Source organism: Botrytis fragariae, assembly GCF_013461495.1.
Source record: "Botrytis fragariae strain BVB16 chromosome Unknown tig00000006, whole genome shotgun sequence".
Lineage (NCBI taxonomy): Eukaryota > Fungi > Ascomycota > Leotiomycetes > Helotiales > Sclerotiniaceae > Botrytis > Botrytis fragariae.
Window position 1 is genome coordinate 334239 of NW_023500988.1, and position 18026 is coordinate 352264.

At 42.8% G+C, this 18026-nt stretch overlaps 7 protein-coding genes across 7 annotated transcripts; 2 read left to right on the plus strand and 5 right to left on the minus strand.

The window, feature by feature from the left end:
* Positions 1–1482: 1482 nt before the first annotated feature.
* Positions 1483–2881, minus strand: Bfra_001288 (uncharacterized protein; the record flags this gene model as incomplete). Its single annotated transcript, XM_037331722.1, has 3 exons — positions 1483–2386; positions 2443–2559; positions 2769–2881. The coding sequence occupies 3 exons, from the start codon at positions 2879–2881 to the stop codon at positions 1483–1485; spliced, it is 1134 nt and encodes a 377-aa protein (XP_037195876.1).
* Positions 2882–3271: 390 nt separating this feature from the next.
* Positions 3272–4759, plus strand: Bfra_001289 (putative rna binding protein; the record flags this gene model as incomplete). The annotated part of the gene is made up of 1 exon (XM_037331723.1): positions 3272–4759. One exon carries the CDS (start codon positions 3272–3274, stop codon positions 4757–4759), a length of 1488 nt encoding a protein of 495 aa, XP_037195877.1.
* Positions 4760–5531: 772 nt separating this feature from the next.
* Bfra_001290 (uncharacterized protein) lies at positions 5532–7379 on the minus strand (the record flags this gene model as incomplete). Its single annotated transcript, XM_037331724.1, has 2 exons — positions 5532–7129; positions 7184–7379. The coding sequence occupies 2 exons, from the start codon at positions 7377–7379 to the stop codon at positions 5532–5534; spliced, it is 1794 nt and encodes a 597-aa protein (XP_037195878.1).
* A 1880-nt stretch (positions 7380–9259) lies between these two features.
* On the minus strand, positions 9260–10202 carry Bfra_001291 (uncharacterized protein; the record flags this gene model as incomplete). Its single annotated transcript, XM_037331725.1, has 4 exons — positions 9260–9550; positions 9605–9676; positions 9730–9759; positions 9819–10202. 4 exons carry the CDS (start codon positions 10200–10202, stop codon positions 9260–9262), a joined length of 777 nt encoding a protein of 258 aa, XP_037195879.1.
* Positions 10203–11491: 1289 nt separating this feature from the next.
* Positions 11492–12125, minus strand: Bfra_001292 (uncharacterized protein; the record flags this gene model as incomplete). The annotated part of the gene is made up of 2 exons (XM_037331726.1): positions 11492–12031; positions 12081–12125. 2 exons carry the CDS (start codon positions 12123–12125, stop codon positions 11492–11494), a joined length of 585 nt encoding a protein of 194 aa, XP_037195880.1.
* Positions 12126–13478: 1353 nt separating this feature from the next.
* Bfra_001293 (uncharacterized protein) lies at positions 13479–14495 on the plus strand (the record flags this gene model as incomplete). The annotated part of the gene is made up of 3 exons (XM_037331727.1): positions 13479–13814; positions 13856–13928; positions 13975–14495. The coding sequence occupies 3 exons, from the start codon at positions 13479–13481 to the stop codon at positions 14493–14495; spliced, it is 930 nt and encodes a 309-aa protein (XP_037195881.1).
* A 216-nt stretch (positions 14496–14711) lies between these two features.
* Bfra_001294 (putative l-asparaginase protein) lies at positions 14712–15952 on the minus strand (the record flags this gene model as incomplete). Its single annotated transcript, XM_037331728.1, has 3 exons — positions 14712–14981; positions 15038–15738; positions 15790–15952. 3 exons carry the CDS (start codon positions 15950–15952, stop codon positions 14712–14714), a joined length of 1134 nt encoding a protein of 377 aa, XP_037195882.1.
* Positions 15953–18026: the final 2074 nt, after the last annotated feature.

The window sequence follows — 18026 nt, forward strand, 5'->3', positions numbered from 1 at the left end:
TTCAATACATAATGAATTTGGTACATCTTATTCAATTTAATCCATCCAAATCACACGTTAATCATTCTATTATCCCATTATTATCCAATCCATTGACTCCAATCTCCATCTTCCCCCAATTCATACTTCACTCCCGCTTTCACTCTACCCATGGAACCTCGTAAATACCTGCCTAGTAGTAACAGTCATCTAATTGACCGAACCCGGAAACCACAAAACAACAGAACGATTACATACAACACCACGCAGCCACTCACTCAATTCATCCATCATAGGCAAAATATCTCTCTTTTCCATACGTTCACCAAATCTAGAAAAATCCATCAGCTGTGCCCCGCCTACGAATCAAAAGCTCTATCCGACAACGGAGCTTTTCCATAACATTTTCCTCTGCAGCTACCCCCACATCGGTTGATTTAGCAGCGGCCAAATGGCGGATTGGCGATGCTGCATCAATTGCGAGGAGTCGTAGACAAGGGTTCAATTTACAAGGGCTGCTCGGAAATTGTTCCGGAAAAGATTGAGAGCTTCTTTATCACGTGGAATGTGCATGGGCTGAGATGGTATGGATGGAACCATCAACCCTTCAGATTTCAAGAATTCGAGGTCTAAGGACTTTTCTATCATAGACTATGCGGATGAGGTACAATATCAGGTGTAGACCTTATTTCGATGATCTCGTGGTCATCTTAACCTTCACTCGCAAGTACAACTAACAAGTAGCTACGCTTGACAGTAGAGGCATGCACATAATGCTCTCTTTGTAACTACTTGACCTCGATTCTACTCCCGTTTTACTCATACTCAATACCAATTCACGCATAGCTCACTCTGAAGATAATTTAGAAGATTTACCTTCTTCTTTTATAGCTCGTTATGTGACATCTCATAAAGGATAACAAAAGAAATAACTCTAATTATAGAACTTCTGATACTATTACAATTCTACATCCGCGACCGATTAACGACCCCTTTCCTCTCGCTAATACTTTCATCCCTTTTTCCTTTGACCAGCGCATCTTGATAATACAGATTCTCCTTGCACAAACCATCGATACATACATATCAATATCAAGTAGCCACAAGCATCCAAAATTAATTTATCATGAAAGTACCTAATCAGCATCATTCCTTTGCTTTTACTCATTCCTAAACTATCCTCTATAAATCTTTGGAGAAACGATAAGCCCTTGATCTCTCATTATTTTCCTTGCCCCCAGTATCTTACAAATGATGCATCTTTCCTTAAACCCTTTGCATTCAGAAGCGAACCAGATATCAATTCCTTGCCCCTAACTCCAAGAAAGTAATCCATCCGTTCATCATAAATGCTCCCTTTCCTTCCTATAAAATACAGTCTCAATATATCAAATTTCCCGAATTAGAACTGCAGTTCTTCAAGTTCTATACCTCCTTGAAGAGTAAAGTCGCAATGCCTTAAAGTACGTTCAGATGACCCGTGTTCAATTACACAAAGATCGTTTAATCGATTGGGCCAAAAGGATGCGGGGTTGGACCCGTGTCAACAGGCGATGAATTTTTTGCTCTTGATTTACTCTTTCTTGAGCTCGAGGAAGGAGTTGATTCGCCAGGTAGATCAGACTTCTTCTTTGATGGTCTTTGCCTTTTACTCTTATTGATTGGATTACCAGATTTGGGTGTATATCCACCATCATCTTCGGCATCTCGCTTTCGTTTGATTTTAGAGCTGTTCCCACTTAAAGTAGCATCATAGCCAATGCCATCCTCTTCGACAATTTCTAAGGAATCTTGACGAGCGGGCGCGGGAATGTGAATGCGTTTTCCTGCTCCACGTAGAGCACCAGGTTTGGTGTTTATCTTTTCAATAGGACCTTCACCATCTTGAAGGAATATCTTTGGTTCATGACGTCGGAGCCAATTGAGAACACTATGAGGATTTTTGAGTGTAACATCTTGTGCTGTAGGAGGATAGACGACGGTGGCCATGCCAGGGACTATATTGATTGACGCATCAACTTCGTGAAGGTATTTATCCAGTTCTTCCAGCGACATGTAACCAATTGGATGCTTCTTTCCAGGTTGAGGCTCGAAATCAGCCAATGATTCAAGAGAGACGTGAGGGTTCATCAAAGATACATGTGAAACGGTCGACATGAGTTTCGCAAGAGATTGGGTCGGTTTATCCGTGGTATTCGTGTCATCTCTGTCCTTCAATAAATCCTGGAGCTCTTTATAGAGGGCTTGACCTTCAGGCGATGTGTCTTCGGCAGCTCTCGCAAGCTCTTCTTTTGTGACTAAAGCAGGAATTTCTGCAAGAGCAGGTCCACTGAGGCTCAAATCGATGCGCTTATCGGCTGGTATTTGAGCTGAGTTGTTAATATCTAGTAGTAAATCCATGAGTCGACTGAGGATTGTTTTGTTAGCTATAATTCCTAGAAGCAAATTCGAATCTTCACTAACTCATTTTCGCGCGCCAACTTCTTTGCAGTCTCATCTGCCAACTGCTCCTCCATGAATAAATTATTACTTTGGCGCATCGCTTCATCGAACTTTACTCGCATCTTGCGATACTTCTTTCTGTATCCGCACATATTAGTTGATGATCGTGCTAAGCAGAGATGTAACTTGTGGGTGAGTTTATAATGTTGGGTTCGCAAGGTTGGGTTTGCAACAGCACAAGTGAGTATTTAAGTCATAGAGAATTGAGTACAGTCACAACCGTTGCCGACAGCTCTCCAAGTGAATCTCTCGGAAAGTATTGGAATGGAATTGAGGGAGCGACGTACCGAAACGACTTGTATGGCGGCGGTTTGACTTCATTGGGCGGACTGCTTTGAGCACCTTCCTCGTGCTCTGTAATATCCTCACCCAAGATTTCTTCATCGAGGGACGACGTCATATTCGACTATGTTATCCTCAAATAAGGAATCGTAGCGATTTCTTGATGGGATGATTGTCGATGAAATTGTTGTTGTTGTAACAAAATCAGGAAAAGGATCACCGTCGTCGCAGAACCGAGATTGATTATTGAATAAGAATGAAGCATATATTTAGAGCATCATCAGGCTGAGAGTTATTGAGATTAGTTCAGGGTGAAAATAGCCTGTGCACTACAACAACAGCGCAGCCTTCTCAAGGGAAGCTCGAAAGGCTAGTCCAGACCTCGTTAGATCCGGGTTATCTTATCACCGCATCGCCGACGAGGAAAGTTTCTCGATAAGAAATTTTGATGGATTAATTTTATTGGAGATACATATTTTATCAATTGCCTTATATTTTCAACCACAATATGGCACCATTAATTGTTGAATCAGAAATTATGGACTCAATTAAAGATCACAAGAAAGAGAGAAAGGAGAAGAAGGAAAAGAAAGAGAGCAAGAAGAGAAAGTCAAGCGCTATTACAGAACAACCAGTTTCCACCGAGTCAATGGATGTCGATACTGAGATGACAGGTGCTGATGAAAACACCCCAGCCGAATCTAAAAAGAAGCGCTCGAAGAAGGAGAAGAAAGATAAGAAAGAGGAACCAGTTGAAACTTTAGAGGAAACTGAAGAAGCAAACCCAACTGAAACTCAAGAAGAAGTCGAAGAAACAAATAATGATGAGACGTCCGAAGAACCACCAACCAAAAAACGCAAATCCTCCGTCGAAGAAATTGAAGTCGACATTACTCTCCCAGAACCTCCTTCGAAGAAAGCTCTCCGTCGTCTAAAGAAAGGCAAACCACTTCCCCCTTCCAAATCTGGCGCAGAATCCTCTCCCGAACCCGAAGCCAAAAAGAAGGCCGAAGTAGAAAAGCGTTCAGGTCATGGCGTGTGGGTTGGAAATTTACCTTGGAGTGTATCAAAAGAAGAGTTACGCAAATGGTTTGTGGAATTCTCGGATCTTGAGGAGGATCACATCACCAGAATCCATATGCCTGGTCCTAATGATGGAAAGCCTGCGAACAAGGTGGAGAAGAAGTTTGGAAAGCCCGTTCATAATAAGGGATTTGCTTATGTGGATTTTGCTACTGAGGAACAAGTCAAGCTGGCAGTTGAATTATCTGAACAATTGCTCACTGGTCGAAGACTTCTGATTAAAGATAACAAATCTTTTGAGGGTCGACCAGAAAAGAAGGAGGCTGTGATTGAAGGCAAACCACCCAGCAAGAAGATCTTTGTCGGCAATTTACGATTCGATGCTACGGAAGAAGTTATCAAGGAGCATTTTGAAAAGTGTGGAGCTATTGAGAAGATTCACGTTGCAACATTCGAAGATTCAGGAAAATGCAAAGGTTACGCTTGGGTTACATTCGAAGAAGTATCAGCTGCGCAGAGTGCAGTTAAAGGTTGGGTCTTGATCGAAGAAGATCTTTCCGACGCGGAATCCTCATCTGAGTACAGCGATTCCGATTCCGATTCCGATTCAGAAAATGAAGCCAAACCAAAAGCAGAGAAGTCTAAGAAACCGAAAACCAAAACGAGGAAATGGTGGGTAAACAAGATTCAAGGACGTCCTTTACGTATGGAATTTGCAGAGGACGATCAATTGAGATATAAGAAGCGATATGGCAAGGATGGATCCAAGAACCCCAACGAAAGACACCCACGCGAGGAACGTGAATCTGGTGGCAGAGTTGGAGCTAATGATGAGCCTGTTGTGCCGAGGGTTCCAGGAGAGAAGAGAGAGAGACCAGAGAGACCTGTCAAGAAGGTTGAGTACAGATCATCTTATGCACCACGTCTGACGGGTGGTATTGTAGAGAGTGAAGGAAAGAAAACTAAGTTGTAGTGGTAAAATGGTGTCTGCGGACGGGTTGGAGGATTGTAATGAAATATATTTGTGTATCAACTTTCCTCTCTTTCGCACTAAACTTCGACATACTCATTTCATCGTTTTATCTTTGGCCACTTACCATGGCATCGATTACCATAATTCGTTCTGCCGTGTCACCTATTCCCATCACTTCAGACGCATGACATTGGCACCACATTCCACTTCAAGAACACACTCATTCATGCAGCATAGATTTCACATTCACAGATTAAGTAAACCCCTTTCATTTATCTCACTCCTCAAACGCCCGCAATACTCTTAATGAAAACGATTACTATCTCTATCCTCCTATCCTCATCCGCGGTGTTGTCCAATATGACTCCCCTCTCATCCCTCATATCATATATGTCATTCTTCATGTAATCATCATCCCAAATCTCAATCCCACTCCCGCATTCATAACAAAAATACAACCTTCCCCCTTTCCCGAACTTCAGCTATGCTAAAGTGATTCGAGAAGCAGTACTCCATCTAAGCATATCCAGAGCCAATCCAATGTCCACTGCCCTCTCGCATACCAAGCTCGACCGATGGCCATTCAAAAAATCGTACATGTCAGTTTGATTCCCAAGAGAGTGTGGAGCTGACGAGTGAACTCGCATGCGTAGATATATATCCAGCCTGCGCAACTCTTTCTCCAACTCCACACTCTCCTCCTGGTATACCATTCTCCCGCATCCCAATCTTCCTACCCTATCCCCACATCCACCTTCGTCTCGCATGTACTCTACTGCAACCTTCCATCTCCCGCTTTCTCCCCATTAGCTTTTGGCTGAAAATAATCTACCATCTTCGCTGCTTGTTCCACGTGCGGAAGAGCTTGTGATCTATTCTGCATATTGAGGTTTCCATTCGAATACGCGTTACTGATTTCATTGCCGTTCGCTACTTGATTTAAATCTCCAGGAGTAGCTTGTGGTTGACTTCTAGACATCGCACTGCCCTTCACATTGGCATTCGTCTGTACCTTTCCACCAGAGCCCATGCTATTTCCCGCGGCCTGGCTATTCTGTCCATCTTGATTCAAATTATTCGAATCCCCAGTAGGCGGTACCTTAGCCCGACTCTTCCTGGGTCGACCTCTTGTCTTGGGCTTGACTTCCTGAGCATCACTTGAATTCTTCTTTGCGTTTGGATTTGAAGCCGGATCTTTCAACTCTCCATTATTTACATTGGAGTTCTGTGAACCTCCCCTTTTACCAGTTGTATTCCCTGTATTCTGTCGTTTAGCATCTGGGGTTCCAATAGCGGTAGACATCGAATTCGAAGCTTGTCGTTTGAGATTATTGGGATTTTGAGGATAGTTGAGTTGTGGTAGGGGCCTGCTATTTCCATTTTGTGCTTGTGCTTGGATCTTTCCTGGACTACTTTGTGAATATCTGCGAACCGGTTGTGGTGGTGGCGGCATTCTAGAACTTTCTCTAGAATCTTGTTCTCTCACTGCATTTTTCTGTTTTCGAAGTATGTCGTTGAGAATAGCTTCTTCACGCGGGTTTGTTTGCTGTCCTGGGATTCCAATCCTTGAAGCAGAAACTCCAGAAGCTTCTTCGAGTCGTTTCTTCTCAGCTTTTTCTCTTACATAAATTGCCTTTTGCTGTCTGCGTAAATAAGTGTCGACCATATGAGTCTTTTGTGATTCGGTAAGCTTTAGCATGGCCTCGGAGGATATCATTCCATGGTTCAGGATCTGCTGTAGCATAGAGTCTCTCTGTCTCTGTGAAATTGTGATCATTGGTCGACTTGGTGCCTTCTTCTGCTTTTGTCGACCTTGTTGATCTTCTTGCTGTTGCTGTTGCTTTTGCTGCTGAAGTCTTGCATTCAAGATGAGGGCTGCCTGTCTTTGGGCTGCCCGTGGATCAATGGTAGGATTTGGATTAAGACGAACAAGAAGAGGTTCAACCCTCTTATTCCATCCTCTAAGTTTCGCCTCGATACTTGTGACATACCAATTCGGCATTCCTATTAGTTCCATGCGTTTGATTGCCGTAACCCATCTTAAGTTCGTTAATTCATTTGTCAAATCAATAGAACCACCTCTAGTGGTAGCTATGTCTACGAAAATGGTTGCCACAATCATCTTTGTATCAAAACCATTAATTGACCTGGATTGAATTTGAACAGGAACGTAAAACTGTTGTCTGTCTTCTAAAGATTGCTCTCGTGCTAGCGCATTCAATTCTTCGAATGATAGAGTATAAAGAAAACCCAACACGGCGATTGGCATTTCCGACTCGTATTGCTCAATTCTTGTTGCAGGACTTGGGACAGGGCCCATTGGGATGTGCAATCTCTGATTATAAAAGCTCGGTCGGATGTTTGGTTTGCCTACAATTCATAGTCAGTGGTAATCGAAAACAGACATGCTCGAGCAGATTGTACTTTTTTCGTCGATGAACCATTCCCAATCTTTTAGACCACCGAGCGCAGAAAAATTACTGGAAGGAAACTTATCCTTGAATACTTGTTGTGATTCAGAGTAATCGTATTGTAATAATACTGCACTGGAACAGCCTCGAGCTTGACGACGAAATTCATTCTGATCATTCAGAAATTTAGAAAGCTGTTGGATCGACATGGCAAAAGTTGTGTTGGGTTTGAAAGCTACTCAGGTAGAAAGATTGACTTAAATAAAAGCAGGTTTTGAGTGCAAAGACGCAAGCAGAAATGAAGAAGATTGATAGAAAGCGAGTAGAAGCAGTGATTGGAAAAAGTTGTGTCGGATTCGCCTTTCAGGTGGTATTGAGAGAAAAATTCGATGAATCTTATAGTTTGGTTCAAGAAGCGGCTTTTCGCGGTCCTTGGTGGAAGAAAGTGGAAAGTGAATACTTTTTGAGCCATACAAATGAAAGTTGATACATCGAAGAGGCTTAGATGACCAATAGCAATGCAAATTTTAAAACAATAAATGCTTCGACATATCCAAGTGATGCTAAATTCTCACTCCCTGACAAGTTTTCATCGTCGCTACCCTAACATCGTCATGTTATCTTTTCCGAATTAAGATGTATTAATGACAAGGACAGTAAACACACTTTCATGTCCGAAAACTCCTCATCTGAAAGCTTTGTGATTTATTATCGGACGATACAATCTGGCTGAGAAGTTCTAGAGCGAACTCTCTCCTGCCACTTTCACTCAAAGTACGCTTTCCGACGTCTACGACATATTCTAGTGGCTTCAAATGCTCATGAGCAATAATGTCTGAGATCATGTCCAGCAGCTAGTACTGCAGTGATGATTCATTGCCATTCTTGTGGCCTTTGGGGAGAAAAAATTGGGAGGGATCCGTTAGCTGAACGAAGTCGTTGTGATATTAAATGAAGACTTTTGCAGACACACTTTCTCCACCAGAAAGCCACGGATGGCAAAGTTTGGTCATACTTGTGAAGAGAGGCCGAATATCTTATAGGCTTCGATATATCAGTCTCGAGGAGAGTGTCATGCTTCTCGATTCAGATGAGCGTTGAAAACCCCCTGACAGCTCTGGCATATTGAGGTATTTTTCGTTTATCTTGAACTCATACTAATAAGCCGACAACTGACAATCTAGTCCGTGGAGGACTATTATGGTCCTTTGAATTACGAGAATCTCCTGTCCTGCCTTCCAAGGGAAAAATGCAGCTCCTCGTGTTTCTTGATAAGATCTCAAGGCTTTTTGTGTGCATCCTGTACCTATTGGCGAGGGAAATAATCAAATAGTCCAATGCTCCCACTTTTAGAAGGTATGAATTGTCAATACAATACGCTTATTTGGAAATGTTCAACGAAGTACGTTTGTTATGTTGCACAAGTTCACGTGCAGCCTGCAGATTGCTGACACATAGCGTGCAGGCTCTACACCACGTATCTTTGATCCAACAGCCTTGAAGTCATACAATCACGAACAAGACGCCACAGAGTATCGAGGGCTGCACGATTGCCCCTGGACAAGCGAACGGTATTTGGTTGTGTTTTAGACGTTAACTGATGGATGGTCCCTTCAGCTTTAGCCATCAAACCTTCTACGGTACTGACGACAGAGTCAATATTTACATTTCAATTTTTGACGGGATGTGGGCTTCAGGATGGGATGTCTGGACCCCGAAGTAGTCAGACGGAGGAGAGAGAAGCTTCTGGAAACTGTATGTCGAAGAAATAATCCTTTTTATTAATAATCCTCGTTCCCTCGTTAAAATTGCTTTTCTACACCTAGAATAGTGGGATTCTAGACCCTGCCAGTACATAGGCTCTGGGTTATCTGCAGATTGCTGGATGAAAACAATCAAATAACGAATCTCATGCGCTTTATACCCAAACTTAACTCCGAATACAAGTACCATATCATCATGTTGTTTCCATTTTCAATGCCACATCAAAATCTATTCGATTCTGCTTTTGTTCTAGTGGCCTTGTCACATGCCAAGCTTCATGAACTAACTTATTGGTAAGAGTTATGAGACTACAATATCCTCATGGTCATTGATTGATCCCTCCATCTGTATTGCTGTTACCACCATGAACCGGTCTTGTAGTTGCACCTGGAGTAGCTGAAGATGGGTTGCTATTGCCGGGACGGGTCTGAGAGGGCGTAATGGAAGATGTACTGGGATTTATGGGATCGTCGTTGAGTTTGCTGTGTCTTTGAAGATCAGGAATTGGATTTGGCTTTGCCAATAAGAAGCCAGTAGTATCAAGAGACGGCTGTACACTCTGTCGAGCTTGACTGGGTGGAAGCACTGGCTGACTAGGGCCGCTTCCTAATGTAGGCTTGAAAGTATCAAATGAGTTTATGTCATGCGAATCAAGAGAGGAAACTCAAACCTCGAGAATATACAGAATCCGGTCTGGACCCGGGTTTTTTTCATGCTGGGTGACGTGTATAACGCCGGAATCCTATCATACTCATTAACTGCTTGTTGTCAGATGATTGGAAAGAGTATTCCCACGGGATCGTTCATAAAAGCATCACTAAGCGCCTGTGATGAATTGAATCATTAGCAAATTCTGCAATTATCATTCCGAACATTATGCACACCTTGGCCTCGATGATTTCTTCTCCTCCACGGAAATTCTTTATCTTGCTCTCCCAGTTTCCACGGTCCTTAGGATTTTCCTTCAGCCAGTCTTCACTCGGCTTAATCCAACTATCTTCGTTGACACCCTTTGGTATTTCCAACTGATCAAGCTTACGAAGATTCTCTTTTGTAATACCTAGTTTCACTTGCCCCCCTGAACTTACAGAACTTTCCCAGACCAGTTTACTCCTATTGTAGCGTTTGACAAATCCAGCAACAGTTTCGAAGTCTTTACTTCTTGGGGCAGACATAGTGGGTATGCCAGGAATGTAAGCAGCATTGCATCGAATGTTTGTGAAGACGCGTGTCTGGAAAGAATATTTCCGCTCCTGTGGCTGATCCATTATCGAAGTTCCAATATGAATAACTGATATATGAATTTATGATATGGGTTTGTATAATGCAATAATAAGATGGATTCTCGGCATCGCGAGATCATAACATATAGTCATCAACTATTCGAGAAAGGAGCAACCAAGACTGCAGATGAGATATTCTTTCAGAGGGAAAGAGTAGTGTAGTGCGAATAACTTTTCTTGGATTGCAGGAACGAAGTGCATAGATGTGGGCACATAAGTCAGGAGAAAATCAGAAAACCAGAAATGGAAGGGGGCGGATAGAACCATGGCTTGTGATCATCTCTGGAGAAGTAATATGGGCTTTGAGATTTTTGATTATTATTTGATATCAAGACTTTCTTCGATACTCGATTTGCATCAAATATAAAGCACCTCATTTTTGAATTGCGATCCGGACTCTAGAAAACTCAGGTACGAAATGTAATCAAATTTGGAGTTTTTGGAGAGGTCTCTGGAAGTTCTTGAATGATTCCATGGGCAGGGGACGTGTTCAAATCTTAAGTTGATTAGAGTTACATCCACTTCTATTGGTTTCCCAGTAGTAATTCTTTAGCAGCTGACGCGTTTCTATTTGTTATATTCAATGGCAGACAAGTTTAATAGTGTGTTCTTCATAAGCATTTATCTTCGGTCTCGGTGATCAGAAATCTCCATTCTATTCACCGCTCGTGTGGTTACAACATTGATTGAGGTCTTTCCCACATCTATGTTCAGGTCAAATCGTTCTATAACAGCAAATAGCACAGTAGTGGTAATATTTTCAATCCAGACTTCGGGTATTCAACATCAACATTCTCATATGATCAATTTATCGTCAGTCGTAACTTCTTTTGCTCAAAATGTCTGATTCATTACTAGCTAATTTCATCAATGCAGCAACTGCGTTTCGGAACAACGACGTGCTCAAAATTGGACCATAATCATTTGTAAACTAATAACTAAACCGGGAAAACGAAAACGTACACAGCAAGTATCCGACACAAATTCAATTGCAATTACCTAAAGATATCCGGCGCAAGACTTGGCAAGTGTGATATCAATCTTGTAGCTTGTAACCCTAGGCTCGTTATACAGTTACCATTCTCAATTCCCCATACCATCTTGAGTGTTCTCCTATTCAATTTCTTCATTCCGATTCCTGATATTAACCTAAGGCCCATTTTCCCCCTCAAGCGAACCCCAACCTGAATCTCTCATACATTGACTGACTTCTTTCTAACTCCGTTCAGCTCCTATTTTGGTCTCTAGAAGCTCGCTAGCTTGTATTCGATTTCTCATCTAGTTGCTTTCGTTGGCCAAGTTGGTGAGCGTGGGGCATGCTGCGCTCGCTCGTGAAGCATTCGATTATGTTCTCTTCCCTGACGGTCAAGTGGCTGGAGCTCCGCACGAGCAAACCCAGCACGATCTCCAACAGGATGATATATTGCACCGACAATTTTTTTATCAGGACCCGTAATCCCCCTCATGAAACCCACGTCATTGAATCTAGTCTCCGGCTCGAGCCTCGTCGCTCGCTCATGCGGAGGGACTGCTCGCGGCTCTACCTTTGCTCGGTTGTAGTCGAAAGAAGACTTGTCTGGCGTGGTGACAGGATACTCGTACAAAGGGACAGGTCCCGTTCTATTTGCGTTGATTCTTCGTTGAGGCAGTTCTCTGCTTTCGAAGAGAGGATAATGGTTTGGGCGTTGTCCTTCTCTATTACCGTACCTATGAGGCATATTGTTTATGTCGTTTCTTGGAAGAGTCGGGGGTGCTCGATGGATCTCGGCAACCACTACCTTGTGTGTAATATTACCACGCGGTGTGTGGTATTGCTGAGGATAAGGTAAGAAGGGATTGCTTGATTATAGGTTAGTGACTTACCAGATGATCCTTAGTATTATCAGAATTTCTTCTTCCGTAATCCATCTTGGGCTAAAAAAATCGTGTGACTGGATGTGTAGCCGAGGGTCTGATGTTCGTTAGTATCATATTTTCTATAAAAGGTCTAGAGATATATCCATACTATGAATGTGGTTTAATCAATTGCAGCTCAATGAAGAATCACCGTGATATTCCTGGAGTAAGGATTTGATCTTAGATGACAAAAGATTCGATAAGTAATGGAAACCGTGCAGTAATCAGCCAGCTGATAATAAGAAATTTATGGATTTGGACATTTAAACGAGGCCTCACTCATCATTCTTATAGCTTCATTTCTTGTACACTCAATTGCCTATCCAAAGATTAAGATTTCATATGAACATGGCTGTGGGTCGGCATCAATACCCGTAACCGATATAGCAATGCTACTCTCATCAAATCATTCGCTTTTAATGATGCTTTCTGACACCTCTGCCTGCAAAAATAGAATACCTAGTCTGCTACTGGCAATTGCTAGGACCCTTGACATTTTTCTTACCTGTTCCTACAGCTCGAAGATACCAACTCATGTACCACGCTTAGGCCCCGCCCGCATATGATACTTCATGGCATGATACTGTAAGCGCTTTAGACGCTTCCATGGCAAAATGTAACTGTCTTCATGAAAATAGCTAGCGATGTTTCGAACAGCAAGTTCAAATTTGTAAAACAATCGGAAGACAGACGATAATCAGTCACTTTCTTGGCCTTCTTATCTTACCAATGTGCCGGTACCGCTGGGTACCCAATCTATGGTCTATTTTTAGGACTCCAATACTTATCAGATTCCAGATCACGAGTGATATTCTCTGAATGATATCAAAGGCTAAGCGCTGTCGGGTAAGATCCTGGTACCATTTTAAATCTCTGGTGGGAAATTAACGATATTCCAGAACCCGCCTCGGTCATGCACCCAAGTCGTCGTATTTACCAAACTGTCGGTACCGCCGTGTGACTAATGGCTGCAGGAGCGTCTAGGACGTTCGTTTCGCGTTTTTTTGGAATTTGGGAGACTAATCTGCGTGATTGGATAGGAGATCGAATTTATCCGCACGATGTAACATCGTGCCAAAATGCCGACAGTGTGCTTACACGTGAGGGGGTACGTTTCAGCGCATATTAGGATTAGAAGGGTGCTTATAAATACACCCCGCTTTATTGCTCAAGTCACCCCGTGATATGCAAAGCGGCGCAGTCCTTCATTCAAACGAACATAGGTAAAGTGAATTTTATAAAACTGACGACCCCCCCTCGCTACCGTAAGTTCATTCAACCATTGAGATATTTACCAACAGCATTTATTTGTTCCAGGGTAAGATATATTATCTCCATCCAGCACAACATCAGTCATTATCTAGCATGGCTTCTGGTACGGAAATCCAGCCTTCATGGCTTACCTTCCTCATTAAACAAGCCTCGATACCATCTGGCAAGGAGTTCGTTCCAAAAGTTTTAAACATCTTCATAGACTTTCTCCTCTCCGAGAACGATGATGCTGCTGCGAAAGCCGCCAAAAAAATTGACGATTCTACGCGGGACTCTCTATTTTTTGTGTTCCAAACAATATACGACTTAGCGGCACTTATACCATACGAGGATCGTAAACAAGACATGTTGTTACAGCTTATAGTTGAGCTTCTGAAACTCCCAAGGAAAACTTTCAAGGGTGCCGACGGCAAAGTGAGCAAAGACTTAGTGGGTCCAAATTAGATGCATACTGATATAATGAGCGATAGATTGTCGAGGAGAGCCCTACTTATCATGATCTTAATATAGAAGTCAAGCACGATATGTGGAATGCGAGAAACGGTACGTCAAACATCTCTTTGATATACATTGAGCTAACCTTGCGCAGTGGATGAGCTTGATTTGGATGTGAAAACCCAAGATGAGTATACTCAATCGTGTATTGAGTGGGTCAATCTCTCCGCATTCTATGCTCGCTGCATTGCTGCGAATATTGATGATCACGATAAGAACGCGTGCAAATTCCCCGATATTGAGATTCGTGAAGCTTTGGAGCCGGATTACGATCCTACACCGGGAATTGATACAGATTTTAGGGTTGCGATAGCAACTCGATATATCATCGTCGCTGGAGAGAAGATTAGGGAGGAAAACTTTAAATGGTGGGATGAACATGTTCCGATTTGGGAAAGGAAGTTGGAGGAATTTGAACGTAGTTATGAGAATGGCTTCCCCGAATTCACCCCTCGTTTTGAGACACCACCTGGCGAGAAAGAACTCATCGGCACAGGAGATTTGGGAATGGATATCCTAGCATCTGTGAAAGCTGCGAGGAAGAAGTTGAAGGATATGCGAGGAGTCCTTGAGCAGGAAAGCAATGAAGACCTGACTGAGAAGAAGGATGAATAAGTCACGAGATAGACTCGGCTCATTAATAGAAGTGAAGAAAAATTCTTTGAGTGCATCGATGCTTTGAGAAGATTTTTTTGGATACTGGCAATAACTACTTGAAAAAAATTAATCTATTTACAAGAAGTATTTGTGAGAGGCTAGAAACATAAAGCTAATTTCTGAATCATAAAGGTATCATTAAACATTCATCTACACCGTTTTTTTATCGACAATTTAAGCAACAGCACTTCCTGCGAAAGCCTCACTGATCTCAGTAGAGTTCTTCTCCAATGCCAACAAAATGCCGAGCAAAACCTTCGACTTTTGAGGGTTCAAGTATCCAGATGCGATATGCAAGGCTGTCTCACTGCTGATATCAGAGAGAGGAACTTCTCCATTTGGAGCACGAGTGCTTTGAACGATGGGGATGTTCAATCTGTTGATGACATCTTCCATGGCGTAGTTGAAGGATGTGCTTACACCTCCTGCACCGGCACCGGCAATCTAGTAAAGATGTTAGTTTGAATGTTTGCGGTGAAGAAGATAAAAGGGGAACTTACAACTATGCCCTTGGCCCCGCTAGAAACAGCATTGTATAGGGTATCGTTATGCATATCTTGATTTGCGAACAAGATATCCACTCGAGGGATCTCGGTTACATTCGAGATATCGTATGCAATCTTTCCAGTGGGTTCAACCGGTGGGTAGAAGAAATAAGGAGTATTTGAGATGAGAGTACCCAAGTTACCCATCTCGATGGCCTTGAATGTGTCCATAGTATTGGCGTTTGTCTTGGTAACATAGTATGCGGAAACAATACGATCATTGAGAACAACCAAAGCTCCGCGACCAGCTGCTTTGGGACTTACACCCACAGTAATAGCTTCGAGAAGATTGAAAGGTCCATCTGCTGAAATAGCGGTGGAGGGACGCATGGATCCAACGATGACGACCGGTTTTCCACAGTTGACTGTGGCATCCATGAAGAAGGCGGTCTCTTCTAATGTATCTGTACCGTGGGTAATGACTGCACCACTCATGGTATCATCGTCGCAAATTACCTCGTTGATTTGCTTTGAGAGGTCGAGGAGAATGCTGGAGGTCACATCTTCACTACCGACGTTGGAGATCTGTACTCCAGCAACGTTGGAGACGTTAAGGACTTCTGGAACTGCGTCGAGGAGAGTTAGAATTCCCACGGCACCTGCTGTATATCCAGTCGTTGCTGTGTTACTGCTGCTAGAGCCTGCAATTGTACCACCTATATTGAGTTAGTATATATTTTAAGAAATTGGCTGAGGGATTGCCATACCAGTTGCGAAAACAGTGATATTTGGTAGGCTTGCATTCATCTGAGTGAAGTTAAGTCCATTGGAGTTGGTGAAGACAAATGGACTTGTATCACGCTGGTAAACCACTGGGGAAGCAGAGGCAAATGCTGCGAGGGCGGTAACAGACAAGAAACGTGAGAACATGATGAATTGGAGGATGTTCTTCTGGATATGGAAGGATGAGGTAGGTACTGACTACAAAAGGAAAACAATGAGCTCTTTATACTCATCGCCAATACATCACGATATCTCACCGGGTAGAATACTCTTACTGGCCGCCAAGTATTTTACATGATAGTTTAGTGCATCATTGCCAGACTTAGCTACCAAGTGTTTATCTTTATCAAACTACTCCTCCAATGCCAATTACATTATCAAATCATGCGTCCGATCATTATCCAACCGGTATCGCTGGGATACGAATTGGCTCTCGGTCGTAGAAAAAAAAGGCTCATTGTATTAATCGTGGGGTTGGTACCTGGTCCTGATGTTCAGGGAAAACGAAGGAGAGTGGAACAGTGGAATGCGGGTAGATAGTCTAGTGACTAGCGGAGAGGGGCATTTTCAGGGGATAAGCCAACAACTCACTCAACTACCGACGAATAACCTTGCCAAGTCAATCTTCCCTATCGGATCTCGGACGTCCCTAGAATATCCGGCGCACGATCCATGATGGTGGGCGGGGCGGTATCCTTCTCAACCTTGATATTCAGGCTCTTGGTCATCGCTTCCCGTTGCACGCATTGATCTCGCTTCTTCGACAGTGTACGATCAGACGCGATCATCCAAACTTTACATCTGGGGGTGAGGGAAAAGGACGGAAAGATGTGGAGAATCGCCAATATGCTGTACTAACATTTAATACTTTTACATCGGCAGACGTGTCGGTGTTCAAATTGAATTTCTCAGATGTCATCGGAGTCCTATCGTTTTGAGAAAACAACCATAGTTGGGGCCATGCTTATCCTCATGAGCTTCAATGAGAACCCGGAACGGTTAGATAACGCATAGCTTTGCCGTGTCCTTATCGAGATTGGTAATCATTCTGTGAGGAATTCGAAGTCCTATCATGATACCAACGAAATAACATATTGGTCAGTAGAATAATAATCGGTTCATTGTTAGGCTGAAAGTGGGAGTGAGAATGAAATTCTTATCGTGCCAATAGCGTGGCTTGCTTAGGGGAATTAAAGATGGAGCTAGATAAAGAATATAAGCCACCATATGAACTATATGAGAATGAAGATACCTCATCCCAACATCCAAGGTTGATACTTTTGGATTGTTGAAGCTTCAATTTATATTATGTAATGCCGCTCTAAAGACTCGGGATCCAAGATGCTTCCAGACAAATTTGATAATCTGCCAATACTTAACCCAATTTGAACAGGCTAGGCAAATATAAATGACGATAATTGATGAGGCTGTACTACTCATGATTCGTGAGTAGATGTGTCTTGGCCGAGAAAAAATCTTCTGGGCGAGGGTGCCTCAAAGAAGAGTAGTGTTTGGAGCAATAGAATAGTTTCGAGTCGACTTTTCTTTTCGACCTGAGATGACAAGCTTCACATCTGATGATAAGAGCTTTATGTACGGTGCAGTACACGTCGTAAGGACCTGAGCTGTGCTGGTTGCATCTTTTGTCGACGTAAGCTTAGCTGGTCGCGTTCCCAATCAAGAATAATGCAGTTCTATAATCTAGCTGTTTGCTTTGATCATTTCGTAGTTTGGCGTGTATCAAGAATAGTGGTGTAAGAAACGTCAGAACTGAAGTGGGTGATGGCATGTTGTTGAGGAAAGTTATTGATTTTCATTGGATTAGTCATCCGTGTACCACCTCGCCGACGACATTGAAAGTTCACTGGGGGAAAATACTGCGTGAATTTAGCATGAAATCAGGGTCAGCAAACTGGACTATTGAAGACATTTCTCAAAATTGGTACGATGACACTGATCAAGAGCTTTGTGTTTCACACGGTCAAAAAGCGATTGTGGATTTGAAAATATCTTTTTATGTCTGCAGATTTCTGCCCTAGCAGATGGATGGAGAACGACCGTCTGCAATCTAGTCTTTCACCAAAGATTCTATCCCTTGAAGCAAACGGCCACGAATGATGTCCCTTATTCCTGGATTTGAATGCACCATCCTTGGTACCTTTCAACTGTGATATCATTTGCTTCCACGACTCAGGCCTATTTATCGAAGAAAGACGAACAA